We start from the raw sequence: 20,757 nt of genomic DNA, 5'->3' as shown, positions 1-20,757 counted from the left end.
TTTTGGAAAAGCCGCATTTTTATGGCTGTTTTTAGTTTTCAGTAGGTTCCATGTACTGTTCATGGGATCTACAAAACTCTTTATTTAGCAACTTTTTCATTAAAAATTGGTCTTACGGTATTATTTACATATTTAAAAATTATTTTGCTACAGTATTTTCAGTTTTCAACAAAATAAGCGGTATCCAAACAGACCCTTAGTGTTTTTAGTTAAGTGTTCAAATTGAACTTTCCCAACTATTGGGACTTTAAAAAAATGTGTTTTTAGTTAAGTGTTCAAATTGAACTTTCCCAACTATTGGGACTTAAAAAAAATACAAAGAGGCGATGCATACAAGGGATTTATAAGATAGTTTCACGTGTATTTGGACAAAGTCACTATTTTAAAAATTGGACTGGACTGGTTAGTTCAATCGGTTGAATCAAAAATTGAACCTAAAATCGGTCCAATCAAAACCAAAAAAGGCAAAAAATCAATCAAACCCAAAAAAAAAAAATCCATCAAGAACCGAGTTAAACCTAAAATCGATCATTTTTTTGGTTCTTTAACCGATTCCGTTTTTAAAACTATGAACAAAGCCCACAGTTTAGAGTGCAAAATGATGAGAAACATTAAAAACAAATAAAAATCAAAACAAAAAACAAAAGAAACCCACAATATGAAAGAAGCGCGTGGTGGAAGGTGCGTGGCGTGAGGAAAAAGCTATCCCAAAAAGCAACAAGAGAGCGGATGATTCGTGAAGGAAGTAGAGGGAATTCAATCTTGGCGTGTAGTACGAATACCACGTGGAACCACACTGTTGGCTGAACCGTTCAACAATTCCTTAGTCTAATCAACAATCCCATTCCCACCTATAAAAGCACCACCTCCAAGTCCCTAATCCTTCACAATACTCACAAAAAATTCTCACAAATCTACAAAGCGTAGCCTTTCATTCCCTTTGATTCTTTGAAGAAGCTCTCTCTCTTTCTCAAGGTATTTTCAGATCCTCTTCTTCATTTTAGATTTATTCTGTTTATCTATGACTTCTAGATAGACAATTAACAAACGTGACTTCAGATATATAGGTGTTTTGTGCGATTTCTTGAATATTATAGTGATGTTTACCTTTTTGCTTGTGGGGTTTGTTTCCATTTGATTTATATGAGATGGTTGAGGAGTTAAGAATTTTCTCTCAATTTTATTGGTTGATTTCTTCTTTGGATTGTTTAGATAATTAGATCTTTGCAATGTTATACTTAAATTTTGCTAAGTTTACTTCGGTGCTACACTCTTTGGGTTTAGGTTTAGGTTTTCACTAATCGTGTTTGACAATTTGTTAAAAGATTTTCTCAAAATTTTATTGATTGATTTCCCTTTTGGATTATTTAGACAATTAGATCTTTGCAGAATTTAGACTTATTTTGGTAAGTTCACTTTGGTGTAGTGAATTGTAAATATATCTAAAGAGATACTTAATTGAATGTTTTAAATTGCAACAGCAGTTCGCTCTTGTACATAAGAATCACACCCCATTAACCTTTATGAAGCGTTGCCTATTATTCTTCAAGTTCTTGTTTTAATCAATTTTCAATGTATGTATGTGTGATTATTCTTGTCTGACCCAGTTAGGATAAAATTCGTTTCTAACTTATATTTTGAATAATTAAACAGATGCAGATCTTTGTTAAGACTCTGACCGGCAAGACCATCACCCTCGAGGTCGAAAGCTCAGACACTATTGATAATGTCAAAGCTAAGATCCAAGACAAGGAGGGTATCCCACCAGATCAGCAGAGGTTGATCTTTGCTGGTAAGCAACTCGAAGATGGTCGCACTTTGGCAGACTATAACATCCAAAAGGAGTCCACACTTCACTTGGTGCTCCGCCTCCGTGGTGGTATGCAAATCTTTGTTAAAACCCTTACTGGGAAGACCATAACTTTGGAAGTTGAAAGCTCAGACACCATAGATAATGTTAAAGCTAAGATCCAAGACAAGGAGGGTATCCCACCAGACCAGCAGAGGTTGATCTTTGCTGGCAAGCAGCTCGAAGATGGTCGCACCCTTGCGGACTACAACATCCAAAAGGAATCCACCCTCCACCTGGTGCTCCGGCTCCGAGGTGGAATGCAAATTTTTGTCAAGACCTTGACTGGAAAAACCATTACTTTGGAAGTTGAGAGCTCTGACACCATTGATAACGTCAAAGCCAAAATTCAAGACAAGGAGGGTATCCCACCGGACCAGCAGAGGTTGATCTTTGCTGGCAAGCAGCTTGAAGATGGTCGCACCCTTGCCGACTACAATATTCAAAAGGAATCCACCCTCCACCTGGTGCTCCGTCTCAGAGGTGGAATGCAAATTTTTGTTAAGACCTTGACTGGAAAAACCATTACTTTGGAGGTTGAGAGCTCTGATACTATTGATAATGTCAAAGCTAAGATCCAAGACAAAGAGGGTATCCCACCGGACCAACAAAGGCTGATTTTTGCTGGCAAGCAGTTGGAAGATGGAAGGACCTTAGCTGATTACAACATTCAAAAGGAGTCAACCCTGCACTTGGTGCTGCGATTGCGTGGAGGAATGCAAATTTTCGTGAAGACTTTAACTGGGAAAACCATAACCTTGGAGGTTGAAAGCTCGGATACTATTGACAATGTGAAGGCAAAGATACAAGACAAGGAAGGTATCCCACCAGACCAGCAAAGGCTTATTTTTGCAGGCAAGCAGCTTGAAGATGGAAGGACTCTTGCAGATTACAATATCCAGAAGGAGTCTACCCTTCATCTGGTGCTTCGCCTTCGTGGTGGAATGCAGATTTTCGTTAAGACCTTGACTGGGAAGACCATAACCCTGGAGGTTGAAAGTTCTGATACAATTGATAATGTGAAAGCAAAGATTCAGGACAAGGAGGGAATTCCTCCAGATCAGCAGAGGCTTATTTTTGCAGGCAAACAGCTTGAAGATGGAAGGACTCTAGCTGATTACAATATCCAAAAGGAGTCTACTCTGCACCTTGTCCTTCGCCTCCGTGGTGGTTTCTAAGCATAGGTTGTGGTTCTGTGGTATACGTGTGCTGCTATTTTCGTGGATCTGGTTTCAGTGTACTTGCCATTGTTTAATAGCTTCTAATTATTATGTTCTGAGATTGCTTTTAATTTACTGTTGTTTGGTTATGTAGTATCCTAAACTCGTTGAATGGCCTTATCATGGTCATTTTATTAAGTCATTCGAATAAAGTTCTCTCTTTCATTTATGCTTATCTTGTCTTTTTTTATGACACACGAAAATAATAATAATATTAGTATTTTAAATCGAGTTTATAATATATTACATAACTAGAGTATATTTACAAAATGACCTAATTTTTGTAGTAGTAAGCTGAAATTATAAGCAGCAGACACTAGACACACTTAGGGATAAATAACATTATATATATTTTTTGAGTAAACAGTAATACTTATTAATAATACTTATTAGAATACAAACGAAAATAGTAATATTAATGTTTTAAACTAGTTTTACAATTCTTTACATTCCATTCTCCCTATATTGTCTATCTGGTATATTTTTCTTTATCATTGTTGTTGCTGGTAGCCTCTGCATTTGGAAGTATAGCGGCACCTTGAAGTTCGTCTGAGTTTTGTCACGTGTGATTAGCCTAATGCTTTGCTTCATCCTATACATTTACGAATAAGAAATACATATGGTGGATTTTTTGGATGGATAGTAATGCATTGTACTCTTATATATACGGCCTATACTGTATAGGCTAGCCGAAGCACTTGGGCCAGGGGATTAGGATTTGTGGGCATGCTAGGGCTTGCATGTCTATGTATATATGGTTAGGACCTAGGAGCTTAATTTATAATAGGAAAAAAGGGGAAGAACAAGGCTGATGCGACTTTAGAGTTTAGATTAGAGAGGGGGTACAGTAGCATCATACTGGATGATTTATCAAACAAACGTCTGATTGAGGCTTTTAGAGAGAGCTTATTGGCCTTTTAAGATTTTAAGAAGCATGAACTTTGAAGCGAACCCAATTCTAGAATTTGCATTTTATTTATGGCTTTTATATAAGAATAAGAAGTGTTAAGTCCATAATATTTTCACAATAAATTTTAGGTTGTAAGTTGTTATTAATTCTAATTTGAAATCACCACTAAAATAAATTTTTTAATCACGAATAACAACTAGTAACAACTTGCAACTTGGAATTTTGTTGTGAAAATATTATGAAAATGTTGTAGACATAGTACTTGTCCTTTTATATTTTCCTTAATGGATTTTGTTAATAAATGACTTAAAGCTAGTGGTTAAGATGCATTTAATACTTTATTAAATAATTTTTTTTTAATACATACATACACATATCAAAAAAGCAAACACAACCACAATAAATTTTTTTTTTAAGCCAATGAATTATTAACATTTGTATTTTATTTTATGAAAATTGTGCATTACAATTCATAATTGAGTATTTATTAATCTTTAATATATGTCCTTAGTACATTAGTTAACAAGGTCCTTTATTTATTAGTTCAGTATATTGAGTGATTATAGTGTTTATGAACCAAAGGATTCAGCATCATCATCCCTTTAATCCTCCTCCCTATCCTTGAAATAGGTCAAGATTTTATACTTGTTCTTTTTTTAAGAAAACAAACCAGATACCATTAATCAAAACGTAGGAAAATCTACATTATATATATATATATATATATATATGGAGAGATTTTAGATAGAAATATCTCTCAACTCATAAAGAAAAGAGATGTTCATAAAATAAAATCAAAAAAAAAAAAAAGAAGAAAAAAGAAGAAGAAAAAGAAAGAGGCAAGGAAGATGAAATACCAAAGAAGGAGAGTAGATTGGGCTAGGCACGACAAGATGATGCTTCTTGTTGCTTGTGGCGGTGCCGGCATGGCATCACTTTCCAGGAAAAAAGGAGTTGCAACTTATGAGACACTCTATCACAGTCTCACTTGCTATTCGACTAGTATTTTAGGGTTTTCCTTTTTGTAAATTTGAAGAGATTTTATAGACTAGAATCTGGTTCTTATTTTTGTGTTTATATTTGTTTATGAAAGGCTTAAACCATGGTGTAGGGTCCAATAGTTTATGGGTCCGGCCCACGCGCTTATGGGAAGCCCACCGGACCTAAACTGAAGGAGGCCAGGGCCCAAGCTCGAAACTAGGAAACATAAAAAGTGGCCCGAAGACACAGCCGAGGACGGTTTCGTCCTCGGCAGGTCCAAAACCTCATGGATAGAAATGGAACACGAGTAAGCTATAAAGATCAGAAAATATCCTGGGGAAGTTGTCTTTAATACCCTTCCCTGACATGACACTGCCCCTAACAGAGCCGGGATCTTAGGCTTTATGGATCATCTCCAGCAATTTTGGGATTAGACTGATGGGACAGATATCTGTCCTGGAAAGATCGACCCTACACGTGGACGAAGGACAACGAACGTAGGCTAGTATAAAAGAGAATGTTAGGTGACCAAAAGGGGGATCTCTCTCCCATCTAGCTTCTTGAGAAAGACTTGATGAAAGAGAATGCCTGGATAATATACGCCAGACACCACATAAAAACCCTCTGACGGGTAACCGGGGACAGCACCATCGCTCCTCGGACATGATCCGAGGAGCCAAATCCTCCTAGATACAAGATTGAAGGGCCTGAATATCCAGCCCAAAGCTCTTTCTCATATTGGTTCACCTATAGTCCGGCCCGAAATGTCGCCCTGTGATCCAACGCTGGCCTTTCAAACCCACTCTCTACAAATATTATTGTGAGGGACTTTCCGTGTGCGAGCCCAACATCGTTGTTGGGCCGTTAAAGATTTTGTGTCCTTACAATTGGCGCCGTCTGTGGGAAGGCTTGCGCGTTGGCGCAGGAGGCGTTTGAGTCAACTCTCTAGCCAGCTGAGGTTTGTGGGATTTCCTCCATCTCCGGCGACATGCAGTCGTTGCTCCGACCCGAATTTTTGCTAGGGGCTACGCCCTGCAGTGTCAACAGCGCGGGCAGCTCTAGGGGCTTCCGGCTTCAGGCCAAATCCCCCCGCCATGGTCTAGGGGCTGATCTTCGACAGTTTTGGACAGAACCAAGGCCTTGCATGGTCCTCGGACTCAAGCCTATGGGGAAACCAAGTACAAAAAAGAAATCTTACAAGTTTTGGACAGAACCAAGGCCTTGCATGGTCCTCGGACTTAAGCCTGTGGGGAAACCAAGTACAAAAAAGAAATCTTACAAGTTTTGGACAGAACCAAGGCCTTGCATGGTCCTCGGACTCAAGCCTATGGGGAAACCAAGTACAAAAAAGAAATCTTACAAGTTTTGGACAGAACCAAGGCCTTGCATGGTCCTCGGACTCAAGCCTGTGGGGAAACCAAGTACAAAAAAGAAATCTTACAAGTTTTGGACAGAACCAAGGCCTTGCATGGTCCTCGGACTCAAGCCTATGGGGAAACCAAGTACAAAAAAGAAATCTTACAAGTTTTGGACAGAACCAAGGCCTTGCATGGTCCTCGGACTCAAGCCTATGGGGAAACCAAGTACAAAAAAGAAATCTTACAAGTTTTGGACAGAACCAAGGCCTTGCATGGTCCTCGGACTCAAGCCTATGGGGAAACCAAATACGCAAATGAAAAACCAGATACACAAAAGCACGATCGGAGTACCCTACTTCCCGTTCGATAGATCGGATGGATTGTGAGGAGGTCATCATTCTTGGGCGACATTTGCGCGTTTATCACAAGAGTAGTCAACGGCTACCCCGGTCAGTTTCCTAAGTTTGATTTATTACAAATTATCGATATAATGCCTGATAGTGCTGATAGATGAGAGTTGATTAGATTATGCTTCAAAGTAGCTTTGTTACAAATATTCTCAAAGCAACACATACATAGAGCACATTCGTTCACAAAGTTGTATTGCCCAGTAGATCAACGCTGAAAACATGTAAATCAATTTCCATTTTTATTACAACGAAGAAATAGTACAGTGTACAATGAAAAGCTGGAATCAGCCTACGTCAAAGCTTACTACATAAGCGAGAAAAAGAAAAATACAAGAAAGCTGGAGAAAGCCGAGGAGGTATGTCGGAGGAAAGGTTGGCTACAGCTCCGAGACCTTATTCTTCCCCCGCGCTCTTACATGCCCATAACTCAGGCAGCCAAAGAAACCCAACTTGAGCCTGACACCGTTGAAGGAAAGGTGCAGGGAGTGGGAAACTGAGGGGCTTTCTCTAAATATTCGCCTGCTGCTAAGCAGAGGCGCTGATGGAGAAGAATCTTTCTTCTGACATACCAAAGTGCTGGCATGAACAGAGCTTGCTTCGGATTTTGACTAAAAGAAGGAGAGACGCCGTTCCCCCTCGGTGGAGATGGAGTACTCTCCTGAACTTGTGCTTCCTGTGCCCATACCTTACTGTTATAAGCCTTATGAGGACACGGCGCTTCTGCGGCGGAGAAAGTTCTTTCTTCCCAACCCTCGCTTTCAACATGTTATGCCAAGAAAGGAGAACTCCGGATATGGGAAGCGTGATGTGAGAGAAAACTAAAAGGATGGGTGTATATATAAAGCAACCCTCTCTCCCTCCTATTTAATTGAAAAGACAAGATAATGGCAGTCAACTCACGCGGCGTCCCAAGGAGCACTACAGACAAAGTGGTCTTGGCTCAACTTCCAACGTCAACTGCAGCCAAGAGACTCAAGGAGCCTCGTAAAGGCGCGCCTCGATCCTTGGGGCGTCAGAGAAGTACTGCATGGCCAGAGATTGCAGAAATATCTCTTAATCCGCGGATTCATTGAATTCGCAGCCCAGGCCCGCTTTGCGTGAAGGCCCAGGGACACCCTGTTTGGCACCTCGGGAAATGCTCAATGAAAGGGAAAATCTGAGCTCAAAGTCTTGGACAGAACCTAAGGCTTACATGGTCCTCGGGCTCAAGCTAAAAGGGAAAACCAAGTACTGATGCAGACATTGGTCTTGGACAGAACCTAAGGCTTGCATGATCTTCGGACTCAAGCTAAAAGGGAAAACCAAGTACTGATGCAGACATTGGTCTTGGACAGAACCTAAGGCTTGCATGATCCTCGGACTCAAGCTAAAAGGGAAAACCAAGTACTGATGCAGACATTGGTCTCGGACAGAACCTAAGGCTTGCATGGTCCTCGGACTCAAGCTAAAAGGGAAAACCAAGTACCGATAAAGACACAAGTCTCGGACTCAAGCCTAAGGGAAAAATCAAGTACATAAGATAAAACGCATAAGTCCTGAACAAAACCCAGGTTTTGCAAAGTCCTCGGACTCAGGCTTCTTGGGAAATCAACTGCCCGAATGAAGAAATTTCTCAGCTTAAATACTGGAAAAGGTTAAGGCTCGCGTATCATGGAAATGGCAGAACAACCTAATGATCGTCAACCTAAGGAGGCCATTCATCCGGTGGGTAACACGTCCTCGGATAACTACTTCTTACACCTTATCGAGCATTTAATACCCATCACGGCTAATTTTAAGATAAGTCTCATTCCTCATTGGTCGGATTGTTATGTTGAATAATAATTTTGTTAAAGTTATCGTGGCATCTTTTTATCAACGATTACTTTGGCCTTAGTTATTATTGATTCAAATGCTATACTATTATGCTGAGCAGCGCTTTCACATTTGTTAGAATATATAAACAAGACATACGAAATAGAGTAACAATAACTTTTATTAATATGAAAAATTGTTACAACGTACAAGGAAGGGCTTAAACAAGCCTATACAAAAAATGAACTGCTAAAACAGTAACAACATCCGTAACACAAATGAGTAAACCATCAGGTGTCTTCTGAACTCGCCTTCAAAGTCTCTCTGAAATCTATGCCTCAGTACTGCTCATATCAGGAGAAGAACCTTATACAAAAATAATGAAGGAGAAGGAAGAAGAATTGGAACACATGGAAGCACTTCAGCAAACTCTTGTCGCTGAAGAATGCAAGGGAAAAAGAAGATGGAGGACATGAGCGGGAAGGAGGAGAAGAAGAGGGAAGCAATGAAAAGAAAGTAAAAGGAGCAAAAGAGGGAGAAGGGGAGCCATATTAGGTATGCTCATGAGAGAGCAGATGGAGATGACAAGGGAGGTTTTCGACTCAGTCACACCAGAAATGGGGTGTGACGAGTCCCTGCTTCGGATTTTGGCTAAAGGAATGGGGAGGCAAATCTTAAGCCTCCGCCATCCTTGCCCCGACCGAGCCATCTCGAGTTTTGTTAGGACATGGCGTTTCTGGGAAAGGAAGGATTTGTTCATGGTGGATTACTATGAGAGAGGTATTATTGAATAGGGAGTAACCGGATGGAGGAAGTGGATTCTGGGAGGAACGTGAGGGATTCGGATATGAAAAAGTCACCCTCTGTCTTCTCTCTTTATATAGGGGACGAAGAAGAGGGTATGTAACGCACTCAGATCCCCAGGGAAATCCAGAGTCTAACGCGCCGCTTCGTTCTCCCACACCATCAGTAACCGTTATATCTGGGAGGTCTCGTAAATGGGAAGATATTAAAGACACGTTGCAGATAACCACGCGGCATAACGGCAACGTACGCAAATCCAGGAAAAACGGCTCGTAGACCGGTACGTTCCTTGGGGAGGGGAAGAGTCGCCAGTGTTGATCAAGATCCGAAGAAAGTGAACGGCAATAAGGGCTTGACATCATCAAAATCCACCTGTCCTACCATGACGTTGGACAGCAGGATTTTGAGGGGCTAATGTGGGGTCCAATAGTTTATGGGTCCGGCCCACGCGCTTATGGAAAGCCCACCGGCCCTAAACTGAAGGAGGCTAGGACCCAAGCTCGAAACTAGGAAACATAAAAAGTGGCCCGAAGACACAGCCGAGGACGGTTTCGTCCTCGGCAGGTCCAAAACCTCATGGATAGAAATGGAACACAAGTAAGCTATAAAGATCAGAAAATATCCTGGGGAAGTTGTCTTTAATACCCTTCCCTGACATGACACTGCCCCTAACAGAGCCGGGATTTTAGGCTTTATGGATCATCTCCAGCAATTTTGGGATTAGACTGATGGGACAGATATCTGTCCTGGAAAGATCGACCCTACACGTGGACGAAGGACAACGAACGTAGGCTAGTATAAAAGAGAATGTTAGGTGACCAAAAGGGGGATCTCTCTCCCATCTAGCTTCTTGAGAAAGACTTGATGAAAGAGAATGCCTGGATAATATACGCCGGACACCACATAAAAACCCTCTGACGGGTAACCGGGGACAGCACCATCGCTCCTCGGACATGATCCGAGGAGCCAAATCCTCCTAGATACAAGATTGAAGGGCCTGAATATCCAGCCCAAAGCTCTTTCTCATATTGGTTCACCTATAGTCCGGCCCGAAATGTCGCCCTGTGATCCAACGGTTGCCTTTCAAGCCCACTCTCTACAAATATTATTGTGAGGGACTTTCCGTGTGCGAGCCCAACATCGTTGTTGGGCCGTTAAAGATTTTGTGTCCTTACACATGGGTTTATTGATTTTTTTTTTTTTTTTTTGTGTTGCTTAGTCTATTTGAATTAATTTTTGTAGTTATTATTTGGGCTATTTTTTGGTTTTAGAAATTGTATGGGCAAGTTTTATTTTGTTGGGTTCAAATTCTAAATAAACCTTAATTACACCAACTATTTTAGAAAAAAAATGAAAAAGTGAGGGGGCAATGCCAATGAATAGGTCCGTCTCTGCATGCCAGTACTTACTTTTAAAGAAATTACATCTTTAAATGTGCTTGAAATTTGTACTTACTTGAAATAAAGCACTACTTTGAAGCGACGGGAGCATTACCTAAGTTTTTTTCCCCCCACAATATTGGGACTAATTCATATTTTTAATGTGATAGTGATAGACGTAGCTTCTCAATGTATTTTATTTACTGTATTTGAGGGAAAGTGTTTTTGGGTAAAAGAAAATATGTACGACTCCAAACAATAAGTTAATGAAGCTGAACACCGGAAAGAAATCGCCTTATATAAAAATATAGGTCAAAAGTACAAATGGTCCAAAATTCAATATTGCCCTTTCGTTCACTTCTCTTATAATATATATATATATATATATATATATATTTTTTTTTTTGACATAAACTTCTCTTATAATTGATTCTTAAAACTTGATATTTTTGAATTTCCAAAATAGCGCCGTCTTTAAGACAATGTGGCACAATGTGCCAGAATTAGATAAAAAGAAAGTAAAAGTTATAAATCATAGGCGGAAACCATAAGCTAGCTAGGGAAGGTTCTAGAGACGTCAAAACTTACTAGTGATAATACCAAGGTATTTATATATTCTCAACATCAATTGTATCCTCAATAGTAAACGCCAACTCAAAACAAAATTGTTATGAAATATTGTAAGATTTTATCATTGATATATATCATTGAGTTTTTCAAAACCTTTTCTAGTTGTTCATCCAAAAAAAAAAAACAAAACAAAACCTCTTCTAGTTCTACAAAAAGCTTTAAGAAAATGTCTAAAACGAGTTTTTGACAAAGAGCTTTTGGGGTTAATGAACCCTCTCAACCCAATGCCAGACAGGCCCTTACACGAACTGACCCAACAACTTGTTGACGTGGGTTAGGTAGCATCATCCAATGATCCGACGTAACTGGTTGCGACTTGCGAGGTAGAGAATACCTCATCAAAAAACAAACAAAAGATAAAGAGAATAGTAATACCGCCAAAATAATCCAACGCCAAAACTGACCTCCACGGACCACGGCTTTATGACTCATTTGGTCTCTCCACAATGACAATATCCAGTCCCTTCCAGAGCGCGTGTCTAAAAACTCATGTCTCAATGTGATGAATTTATTTTTCTTGTTTACTTTATTCAGATTTTCAATAGCAATATGCGGATGAAAAGAGTAACACCCCCTTTGCATTTTTTTTTTTTTGAGAATGAAGACTATAACTTTTATAAAATCAGCCAGGTTCGGCAAAGAGTACATCAAATAAGTGTAGTGGAACATCCTCCACCCACACTGACAAACCCCTGACATTTTTTACATGTTTAGCTAAGTTATGAGCTATTTTATTACCACTTCTAGGTACATGGGAGAAGTTTATGCAAGTACTTGACACAAGCATAGATTTTGCTGACTCCAGAAGGTGGCCAAATGAAATGAATGAGGCTTCATTGCTGCGAAGGGAGTTAATCACCACTTCTGAATCTCCTTCAAGAACAAAATCAGCTATACCCAGTTCTTGAGCAAAAACCAAAGCCCTTGCATTTGATGATGCAAAATTTATCATCTAACTTTCATAAGAATTTATTTCAGTATTCTAATTTTACTTTTATTCATTTTAATCCTCTAAGTTTCAAGTTTATTCAATTAAAGTCTCTCAGTCGATTTTCATTAATTTTTTTTAATTTGAAAATATTTTTCAATTATTAATTGAATTTTTCTAATTTAGAAAATTTGAATAAAAAAATTAAAAATTTAGACAAATTAATGGCAACATTTAATAAACGTTTATGGAGAAGCCTTTATTGAATAAACTTGAATTTTAAAGGACTAAAATAAATGAAAGCAAAATTAGAAAACCGATTTGAATTCTATTGAATTTGGAGGGTAAGTTTTGCATTTTAGCCTCTCTCTCTCTCTCTCTCTCTCTCTCTCTCTCTCTCTCTCTCTCTCTCTCTCTCTCTCTCTCTCTCTCTCTCTCTCTCTCTCTCTCTATATATATATATATATATATATATTTGTTTGAGCATAATTTTAAGATACCCTTGAAATGGGAAAGAGAGATGGGAGAACCTTTTAATTATACAATCTAATTATCTTACTAATAATCTCACTATTATAGGTTATTTTGTAAGGCATTTATTATCATAAAATAAAAAAATGAGATACGCTAATGTGGCAGGTGGTCTAGTGACTAGGTATTGGGCCAGAACGACTTCAGTTTTGTGTTCGAGTCCCCTTGATCCCCAATTGTGAGCGCTTTGGTGTTCCTTTTCCTTTGTATTTCCCTGGGTGTGCAGGGGTTGCCACTCTCCTCTTCTACTTTTTTTTTTTAAAGAATAAAAATGCTATATCACCTTTTTTTAAGGGATGATACCATTGTATTGCATATCCTTCTTTTTTTTTTTTTTTTTTTTTTCAAGGGGTATATTATATTGGCACATCTAACTTAACAATATTAAATATGCAGTTAAATAATGATTATATATAAATAAATTATATTAAAAGGTTGACAATTCAAATTTTAGGCCTGAATTCCACAAAATTAAAACATAATATGAACATTCATCACTTAAAACTTAAAGGTCTAAAAGAATCAACCTTTAAACCTCCAAGAACTTTAACTTTTGAAACTATATTAGATCAAGTTCTAAAATCCTGAATAACTTCTACATTAAAATCTCTAATTACAAGAATATTCGAAAAACATTCATTCAAATCATTATTCCAAGTCTCAGAGTATTACTGTAATAAAGTTCCAAAGCATCTAGAAACTCAAGGAACTCTATTCAAGTGAAGATTAGTTTGATTCAAGCACTAAAACCCTAAAGAACTTCTACCTATATGCCTTCAAATACCAAAAAAAAATCAAAAATCAAAATATGCTAAAAATGCAAAGAGCAAATAGTCTCAAAGAAGCACACAATCATAGATTTATCACAATGCTGGGTCAAAGATCTTTCAAACCACTTTCTAGTTTAAGTATAAGATACTTTTTGTTTGAGTTAAGCCTGCATTGACGCAATTCTTGAATTGAAGACATTTTAAAGGTGATTGAAGTAAAGGATTATTATTTAGTAATATAATAAAAATACATAGAATTGTACTTGTTTATTTATCAATAAAAATTTGGATTTTTTAAACACATCCAATTGTTTGATTTTCAAATTTGAAATTTTGCGTTTACAAATAATTCTACTTAAGAGTTCTTAAAATTGTATATAATCATTTTAAAATGAGAGAATTGTATTTTACCACATTATTGATATATTAAAAAAAAGGATATCAAAATGCTTATAGCCAACGTTTGTATGTACAATGAGATAATAACGATCTCATAAAACTAGCATATACTTTATATATGGTCCTCATAACTTTGTGTGACTAATATATTATAAGAGAGATAATGCATATGAGTTATTCCTAAGATACCATCTCATGCATTTGGACTCGGTTAAACAAAATGAAACAGTGCCAACTCAAGGCTTAGGTTTTTTGTTTAAACTTTTTTTTTAAATGGTTTTAAGGATCCCATTAAATAATCAAAAGGTCCCAAAATTGTACCCAAAAAAAAAAAAAAAATCTAAAAATTGAATAATTAGAATTGGCACATATTTTTTAAAAAGTATATGTGGGTTTTGCATTTTTTTCCCCACTTCCAAGAATGCTCCAAATTTGAGTCAATAGTAACTTTTTATTTTTATTTTTTTATTTTATAGAAAAGAGTCAATAGTAACCTAACACAATTAAAACCCTAATATGTGTGAGAGACCGCGCCCCCGACCCTTTTTTGTTATGGTGTTGGGCCAAACTCATATGAATGGGTGGAGTCGTGTTATTGTTTCTCAAAATGGAGGTTCGATTGATTATATTTTCCCTTTTAAATTAAGGGTTTTATAATGGAGTCACTGCTTACTTAATTATTGCAATAAATAAGAAAACCAAAATTGAAAAATTCCTCATTTTATTAATTTGAAATTGAATTTACATTAATTATAGGAAAATTAATTAGCTTTGGTCCTAAATACAATCTAAGATAAAGTACATGACTTTGTTTTCTAGTTACAATCTAAAAATTGAAAATTACAAGGATAAACATTGATCTATCAACTTTTGATCTAAGCTTGGAGGCTATGTTACAAGGTAGGAAGGTGTTAAGAACCCATCTTACTCGGTTAAACTGGTCTTCTAGATTATGGTGGTCAACATTCATATCACATCATCCAATATGTTATTAATCTATTTGCATGTTGAATTTCATGTGTGTGCATGTGATAAACCCTAATTCAATTTATTAAGCATTTCATTTGAATTGAAAAATAAATTCTAGTGAATGTGTATGGATGGTGATATTCTAAATTCAAGGATTTGAAAGAATTATTAAACAAACATCTTTTTCATGTTTTTTATGTGGATTTAAGATCAAAACTAGTATTATGCATGAATATATGATGAACAACCAAGTACATGTGAATAACACATAAGAACATTCAAACATATTCAAGAGAATTTGAATAATTACTATCATGTTTTAATCTTAAATTCTTATCATGGCAACATAAAAAAACAAGTTAGGAAAATAGATTATACTTTCATGCAAGATCTATACGGTGGAGGAGGAGACTCTTGATGGAGGTTTTAAGGGTGGAGGAAAAGAAGAGTTAGGAGAGGGAGAATGAATCTCACTCAATACCTTGAGTCTCAAGAATATCAAGATATGATAAGACTACTCTACTTCACTAGAATTCAAGAGAGGAGAAGAGATTAGGGTTTTGTGTGCTTTAAAATAGAGGAGGCTTTTGTGTGCTTTAAAATAAAGGATGAGAGGTTTATATAGTAGTGTTGGAAAAAATATGAATGGAAGGTCATTTAATGAGGGTTGACAAGAATCATAAACCTAGACCTTATTTTAGCCTTTGGGAAAATCGGGTGCATTAAATTTAGAGATTGATGGGAGTGAGGAATAAGCAAAATTCTGTTTTCCTGTAACTATTGTAATAGCCTGTAGAGCCAAATTTAAAAAAAATCATATCTTCCTCAATTCTGATTAGAATTGTCTTGTTCTTGTGCTCAAATTGAAGTCCCGGATGTCTAGTTTCTGGGAAAATTAACCTCATTCACAGATTTAAAATATTTTGAGAGATATCAATGAAATGGTGAACAGAGGTCATTTGATAGAAAATAATTTCAGTACAATTAACATTAATAAGTCCCAAATTAGTTTCCAATTAACATTAATAGGCTCCAATTACTCCCATTTTAGACTTAATTAGTTCCAAATTAACCATAATTAAAAGATAATTGCACAAATTACTCATTGAATAATTAATAATTAATTATCTAATTAATTAAATGTGTGCAACCTTACCATAAAATATAGTCATAGCCAATCAAATTATGACACGTTATTAATCTCAAATTGATTATAATTATAACCAATTAGAATTAATTTTTCATAATCACATATAGTCGGACTCAATTTGTGATAATGCATCTTAGCCATTAAAACTTGATTTGATGATAACTTTCAATTTGATAGTTTGATTAGGGCTTATGACCAGTCAATTTGATCGTTATAATATTAAAATCATTTTGGTGAAATGAGATTAATGATCTAATGACCAAAATCAAGATGCATATTTTTAATGTGAAATTATCCTTTTACCCACCATGTGATGTTAAATGAGGGTTGCAAAACGTGGTGTCAACAATATGTTTCATAAAAAAAATTGTTTTGAGTCTGTTATGAATGTAGCAAATAATTATTGACAACTAATTTTTTTAACAAATTAAAAAAAATATGAATAAAATATAAATTAGCAATTTTGAATCTCAAAATTTACTAAAAATAGAGGAAAAGGAAAAAAAAAAAAATCACAAATATGGAAGAAGCGCGTGGTTAAAGGAGCGTGGCGTGAGGAAAACCTGTCCCCAAAAAGCAACAAACAGTTCATCAATCTTTATCTACTACCTCAGGTCACCAGAAATCAGAGGGCGGAGGATTCGAGAAGGAAGTCAATCTTGGCATGTAAATAGGACTACCACGTGGCACAGTGCTGATGGTTGAACCGTTCAACAATTCCTTAATGTAATAGGCAATCCCACCTATAAAAGCAGCCCCACCCCCCGTTCCTTTAACACAACCCAACACAAACTCAATAGAAATTCTCACAAATCCACACAGCGTAGACTCTCGTTCAAACCTTTCGAACAAGCTTAGATCTTTCGAAAGCCTCTCTTTCTCTTAATCTCAAGGTATTTTCAGATCCTTTCTCTCTCGATCTTTTATCTATTGAAATTACTAGCTAAAACTTTTAGGGTTGGATCTATTAGAATTGATTTGTTATTTGTGATATGTGATTTATTGATAGCTGTTTGATCTGTTTGAATTTTTGTTTGGTCTCTCTCCTAGGTTTTAAAAGAAGAATTTGTTTTGACTTCTAGATAGAGAAATAAGTATGAATTTTTATTAGCTTGAGAAAAATTGTCGAACATTAGCCTTATGGGTCAATATGAGACTGATTTTTTGGCCTTTATTGATTTTGATTTATATGAACGGTGTTTTTTTTGTGGGGAATTGAGAAGTTGTGCAATTTTTATGTAGTTGTGAATTGGGTTTTGTCTGTGGTTTGTGTTAGGTGACGAAGATATTGTAAAAGATTTGGTCTTGGCTAATCATAACAAATACTATCCTCTGAAATTGTTTCTAAATTGATTTACTATTTAATATTTTTGCTAATGGTAGTTCGGTGTAGTTTTGGGTTATAGCCTCAGGGCTCCAACAAAAGGTAGAAATTTTTAGGATTATTATTTTTTGGTTGAATTGTATATGTATCATGTAAGAGATGCTTAATTGAATATTATACGTAGTTGCTGTTTCCATTCAACCTTGATGAGTTATCAAACTGATTATTCCTCATGTTCTTGTTTCAATTTTGAATGGAATGTATGTGGGGTTGTTCCTGTCTGAACCCAGCTAATACAACATTTGTTTGTAATTTTGAATGAAACAGATGCAGATCTTCGTTAAGACACTCACTGGCAAGACCATCACCCTTGAGGTGGAAAGCTCAGACACCATTGACAATGTCAAAGCTAAGATCCAAGACAAGGAGGGTATCCCACCAGACCAGCAGAGGTTGATCTTTGCCGGTAAACAACTCGAAGATGGTCGCACACTTGCCGACTACAACATCCAAAAGGAATCCACCCTCCACCTGGTGCTCCGGCTCCGAGGTGGAATGCAAATTTTTGTGAAGACCTTGACTGGCAAAACCATTACTTTGGAAGTTGAGAGCTCTGACACCATTGATAACGTCAAAGCCAAAATTCAAGACAAGGAGGGTATCCCACCAGACCAGCAGAGGTTGATCTTTGCCGGCAAACAACTCGAAGATGGTCGCACGCTTGCCGACTACAACATACAAAAGGAATCCACCCTTCACCTGGTGCTCCGGCTTCGAGGTGGAATGCAAATTTTTGTGAAGACCTTGACCGGTAAAACCATTACTTTGGAAGTTGAGAGCTCTGACACCATCGATAATGTCAAAGCCAAAATTCAAGACAAGGAGGGAATCCCACCAGACCAGCAGAGGTTGATCTTTGCCGGCAAGCAGCTTGAAGATGGTCGGACCCTAGCCGACTACAACATCCAAAAGGAATCCACCCTCCACCTGGTGCTCCGGCTTAGAGGTGGAATGCAAATTTTTGTTAAGACTTTGACTGGCAAAACAATTACTTTGGAGGTTGAGAGTTCAGATACTATCGATAATGTTAAAGCTAAGATCCAAGATAAGGAGGGTATCCCACCGGACCAACAGAGGCTGATTTTTGCTGGCAAGCAGTTGGAAGATGGAAGGACCTTAGCTGATTACAATATTCAAAAGGAGTCAACCCTGCACTTGGTGCTGCGTTTGCGTGGTGGAATGCAGATATTTGTGAAGACTTTGACCGGAAAAACCATAACCCTGGAGGTTGAAAGCTCAGACACTATTGACAATGTTAAGGCTAAGATACAAGACAAGGAAGGTATCCCACCAGACCAACAAAGGCTTATCTTTGCAGGAAAGCAACTTGAAGATGGAAGGACTCTTGCAGATTACAATATCCAGAAGGAGTCTACCCTTCATCTGGTGCTGCGCCTTCGTGGTGGAATGCAGATTTTCGTTAAGACCTTGACAGGGAAGACCATTACTTTGGAGGTTGAGAGTTCTGATACAATTGATAATGTGAAAGCAAAGATTCAGGACAAGGAGGGAATTCCCCCAGACCAGCAGAGGCTTATTTTTGCAGGCAAACAGCTTGAAGATGGAAGGACTCTGGCTGATTACAATATCCAAAAGGAGTCTACTCTGCACCTTGTCCTTCGCCTCCGTGGTGGTTTCTAAGCTTGGATGGTTGTGATTCTGTGTTCGAGTCCATTGCCTTGAGTATTTCTATGTTGGTGCTTTTTGGTTTTTGTCTATCTGTTACCAGTTTACTTGCCATTGTATAATGGCTCCTAATATGTTCTAAACTTGCTTTAATTTAGTGTTGTTTGGTTATGGTCGTGGCATCTTAAACTCGTTGAATGGCCTTATATTGGTCATTTTATTAAGTAATTTGAATAAAGTTTCTTCTTTCGTGTATGATTATCCTGTCTATCTGGTATATTATTCTTTATTATTTGGTTTTGCTGGTTTAGACTTTAGAGCAGTTAGTTGATGGTAGCCTTTGCATTTGGAAATATAGAGGCCCCTAGAATTTCATCTTAGTTTGTCATGTGTGATTAGCTCGTTGCTTGTGTAGAGCACTGAACTCTCTTTTTCTCTGTTATGCTGCTTCATATTTACGAATAAGAAATACAAGTTTGTCTGCATAGATGTTTGGAAGAGATCATTTGGTTGATTATTTGGATGGGAATGGACTGTTATATAATGTAAGTTGCCATGGAATTTTGATCCACGCATTCCATTCTATGCTTGTAGTAAGATGGTGTTTGGTTATGGTGTGGAGTTTGCAAGGCCAGTCCAAGTACTCATACGTTATTGAATGATAAGAGTTATGAACCATCCAAAGGGAACAGTATGCTCTCTCGAATGCTTCTGCCCCCCCTTGAAATACTGATACGCGTTGTGCCGATGGTCTATAGTTGGTTACTCTCTTAGCCCAGTCGCCACATGAAAGATGGGATAATGGAAGTGTTTTCGAGCCCTTTTGCGTGTTCTAAAGTCCTACATCATCCATTGGTGTTTTCAAAGGTTTATTAGCAATTCCTGATCTCCTTTTTTAAGTGTATATGCAGCATCCCATGATATGGATATGGCCAATTGAAATTTCGAAAAGTTGTCTTGATAAAAATAATTTCGAAAAAGTTGTCAGTGCTTTCTAGTTGCTAGCATTTTTCACTCCTATATATCATATAACTCTACTGGAGTAAACTTGAAAATGCACTGCTTTAATTTAGAAAGCAAAACCACACCCAGATGGTATTTCACAGTGCTGGGTTTCCAAGCCACACATCTCAGGCAACTCCCTAACCCTCTGCAATATCTCTCTCATCCCTTGGCCTTGCAATTGTCCCTGTTGCATTTGCTCCTTGAACACTTCAACTACCCCTTCACATTGGCATTTGTCATCCAATTGCCTCAGCTGCTCGCAGCATAGCAGAGCTGCTTGCTGCCGCTCTTCCTTTTCATCACATCCTCTTCGCAAGCTTAGGTACCCTTCGCTTGCACGCTTTAAGTATTGCACACACTGGTTGAGGTCCTGCCTTTGGACTTGCTCACAGCATGTCGACCTCACCGGAGCTCGCATGTCTGCATCCCTGTATCCATCGACCTCAATGTTGGCAACGCTGTAGGCACAGGTGTTGGCAACGACTAGGAGGAATGTTAAAATAGCTGCTAATAAAGTGAGCTTAGCCATGAGTATACTGCTTAATTGGGTTGTTTTTGGTGACTGGAATTGGTGTTGGTGATGAGGTTTTTGTAGAGGATTTTGGGCTCTGCATGTAAGGTACGTGGTGGAAGGGTGGGGTAGCTATGTCTGGTTTAATG

At 37.7% G+C, this 20,757-nt stretch overlaps 2 protein-coding genes across 20 annotated transcripts; one reads left to right on the top strand and one right to left on the bottom strand.

Annotated features, from left to right (window-relative positions):
• Positions 1-811: 811 nt before the first annotated feature.
• Positions 812-19,347, top strand: LOC126694726 (polyubiquitin). 19 transcript variants are annotated; one of them, XM_050391207.1, is made up of 4 exons: positions 813-975; positions 1,654-2,006; positions 2,235-2,313; positions 18,166-19,347. In XM_050391207.1, the coding sequence occupies exons 2-4, from the start codon at positions 1,654-1,656 to the stop codon at positions 19,105-19,107; spliced, it is 1,374 nt and encodes a 457-aa protein (XP_050247164.1). In that variant the 5' UTR covers positions 813-975; the 3' UTR covers positions 19,108-19,347. The 19 variants fall into 19 exon arrangements, with proteins under 19 accessions (XP_050247169.1, XP_050247164.1, XP_050247165.1 ...); XM_050391208.1 differs by lacking the exon at positions 2,235-2,313 and adding an exon at positions 17,859-17,937 and having other exon boundaries at positions 1,654-2,234; positions 18,394-19,347; XM_050391202.1 differs by lacking the exon at positions 2,235-2,313 and adding an exon at positions 17,859-17,937 and having other exon boundaries at positions 1,654-2,234.
• An 814-nt stretch (positions 19,348-20,161) lies between these two features.
• On the bottom strand, positions 20,162-20,626 carry LOC126695913 (2S seed storage albumin protein-like). Its single transcript, XM_050392708.1, has one exon. It carries the CDS (start codon positions 20,624-20,626, stop codon positions 20,162-20,164), a length of 465 nt encoding a protein of 154 aa, XP_050248665.1.
• Between the last annotated feature and the right edge of the window lie 131 nt (positions 20,627-20,757).

This window comes from Quercus robur, chromosome 8 (assembly GCF_932294415.1).
Source record: "Quercus robur chromosome 8, dhQueRobu3.1, whole genome shotgun sequence".
Classification (NCBI taxonomy): Eukaryota; Viridiplantae; Streptophyta; class Magnoliopsida; order Fagales; family Fagaceae; genus Quercus; species Quercus robur.
Note: the sequence above shows the minus strand (reverse complement) of the source record. Positions and strands in the feature narration are given on the sequence as shown.

Coding starts and splice junctions, on each gene's coding strand:
- LOC126695913 (XM_050392708.1), bottom strand. CDS start 20,626: ATGGCTAAGCTCACTTTATTAGCAGCTATTTTAACATTCCTCCTAGTC.
- LOC126694726 (XM_050391196.1), top strand. CDS start 1,654: ATGCAGATCTTTGTTAAGACTCTGACCGGCAAGACCATCACCCTCGAG. Junction 2,235..17,858: donor ATCCCACCGGACCAGCAGAG/GTTGATCTTTGC, acceptor AGACCAGCAGAG/GTTGATCTTTGCCGGTAAAC.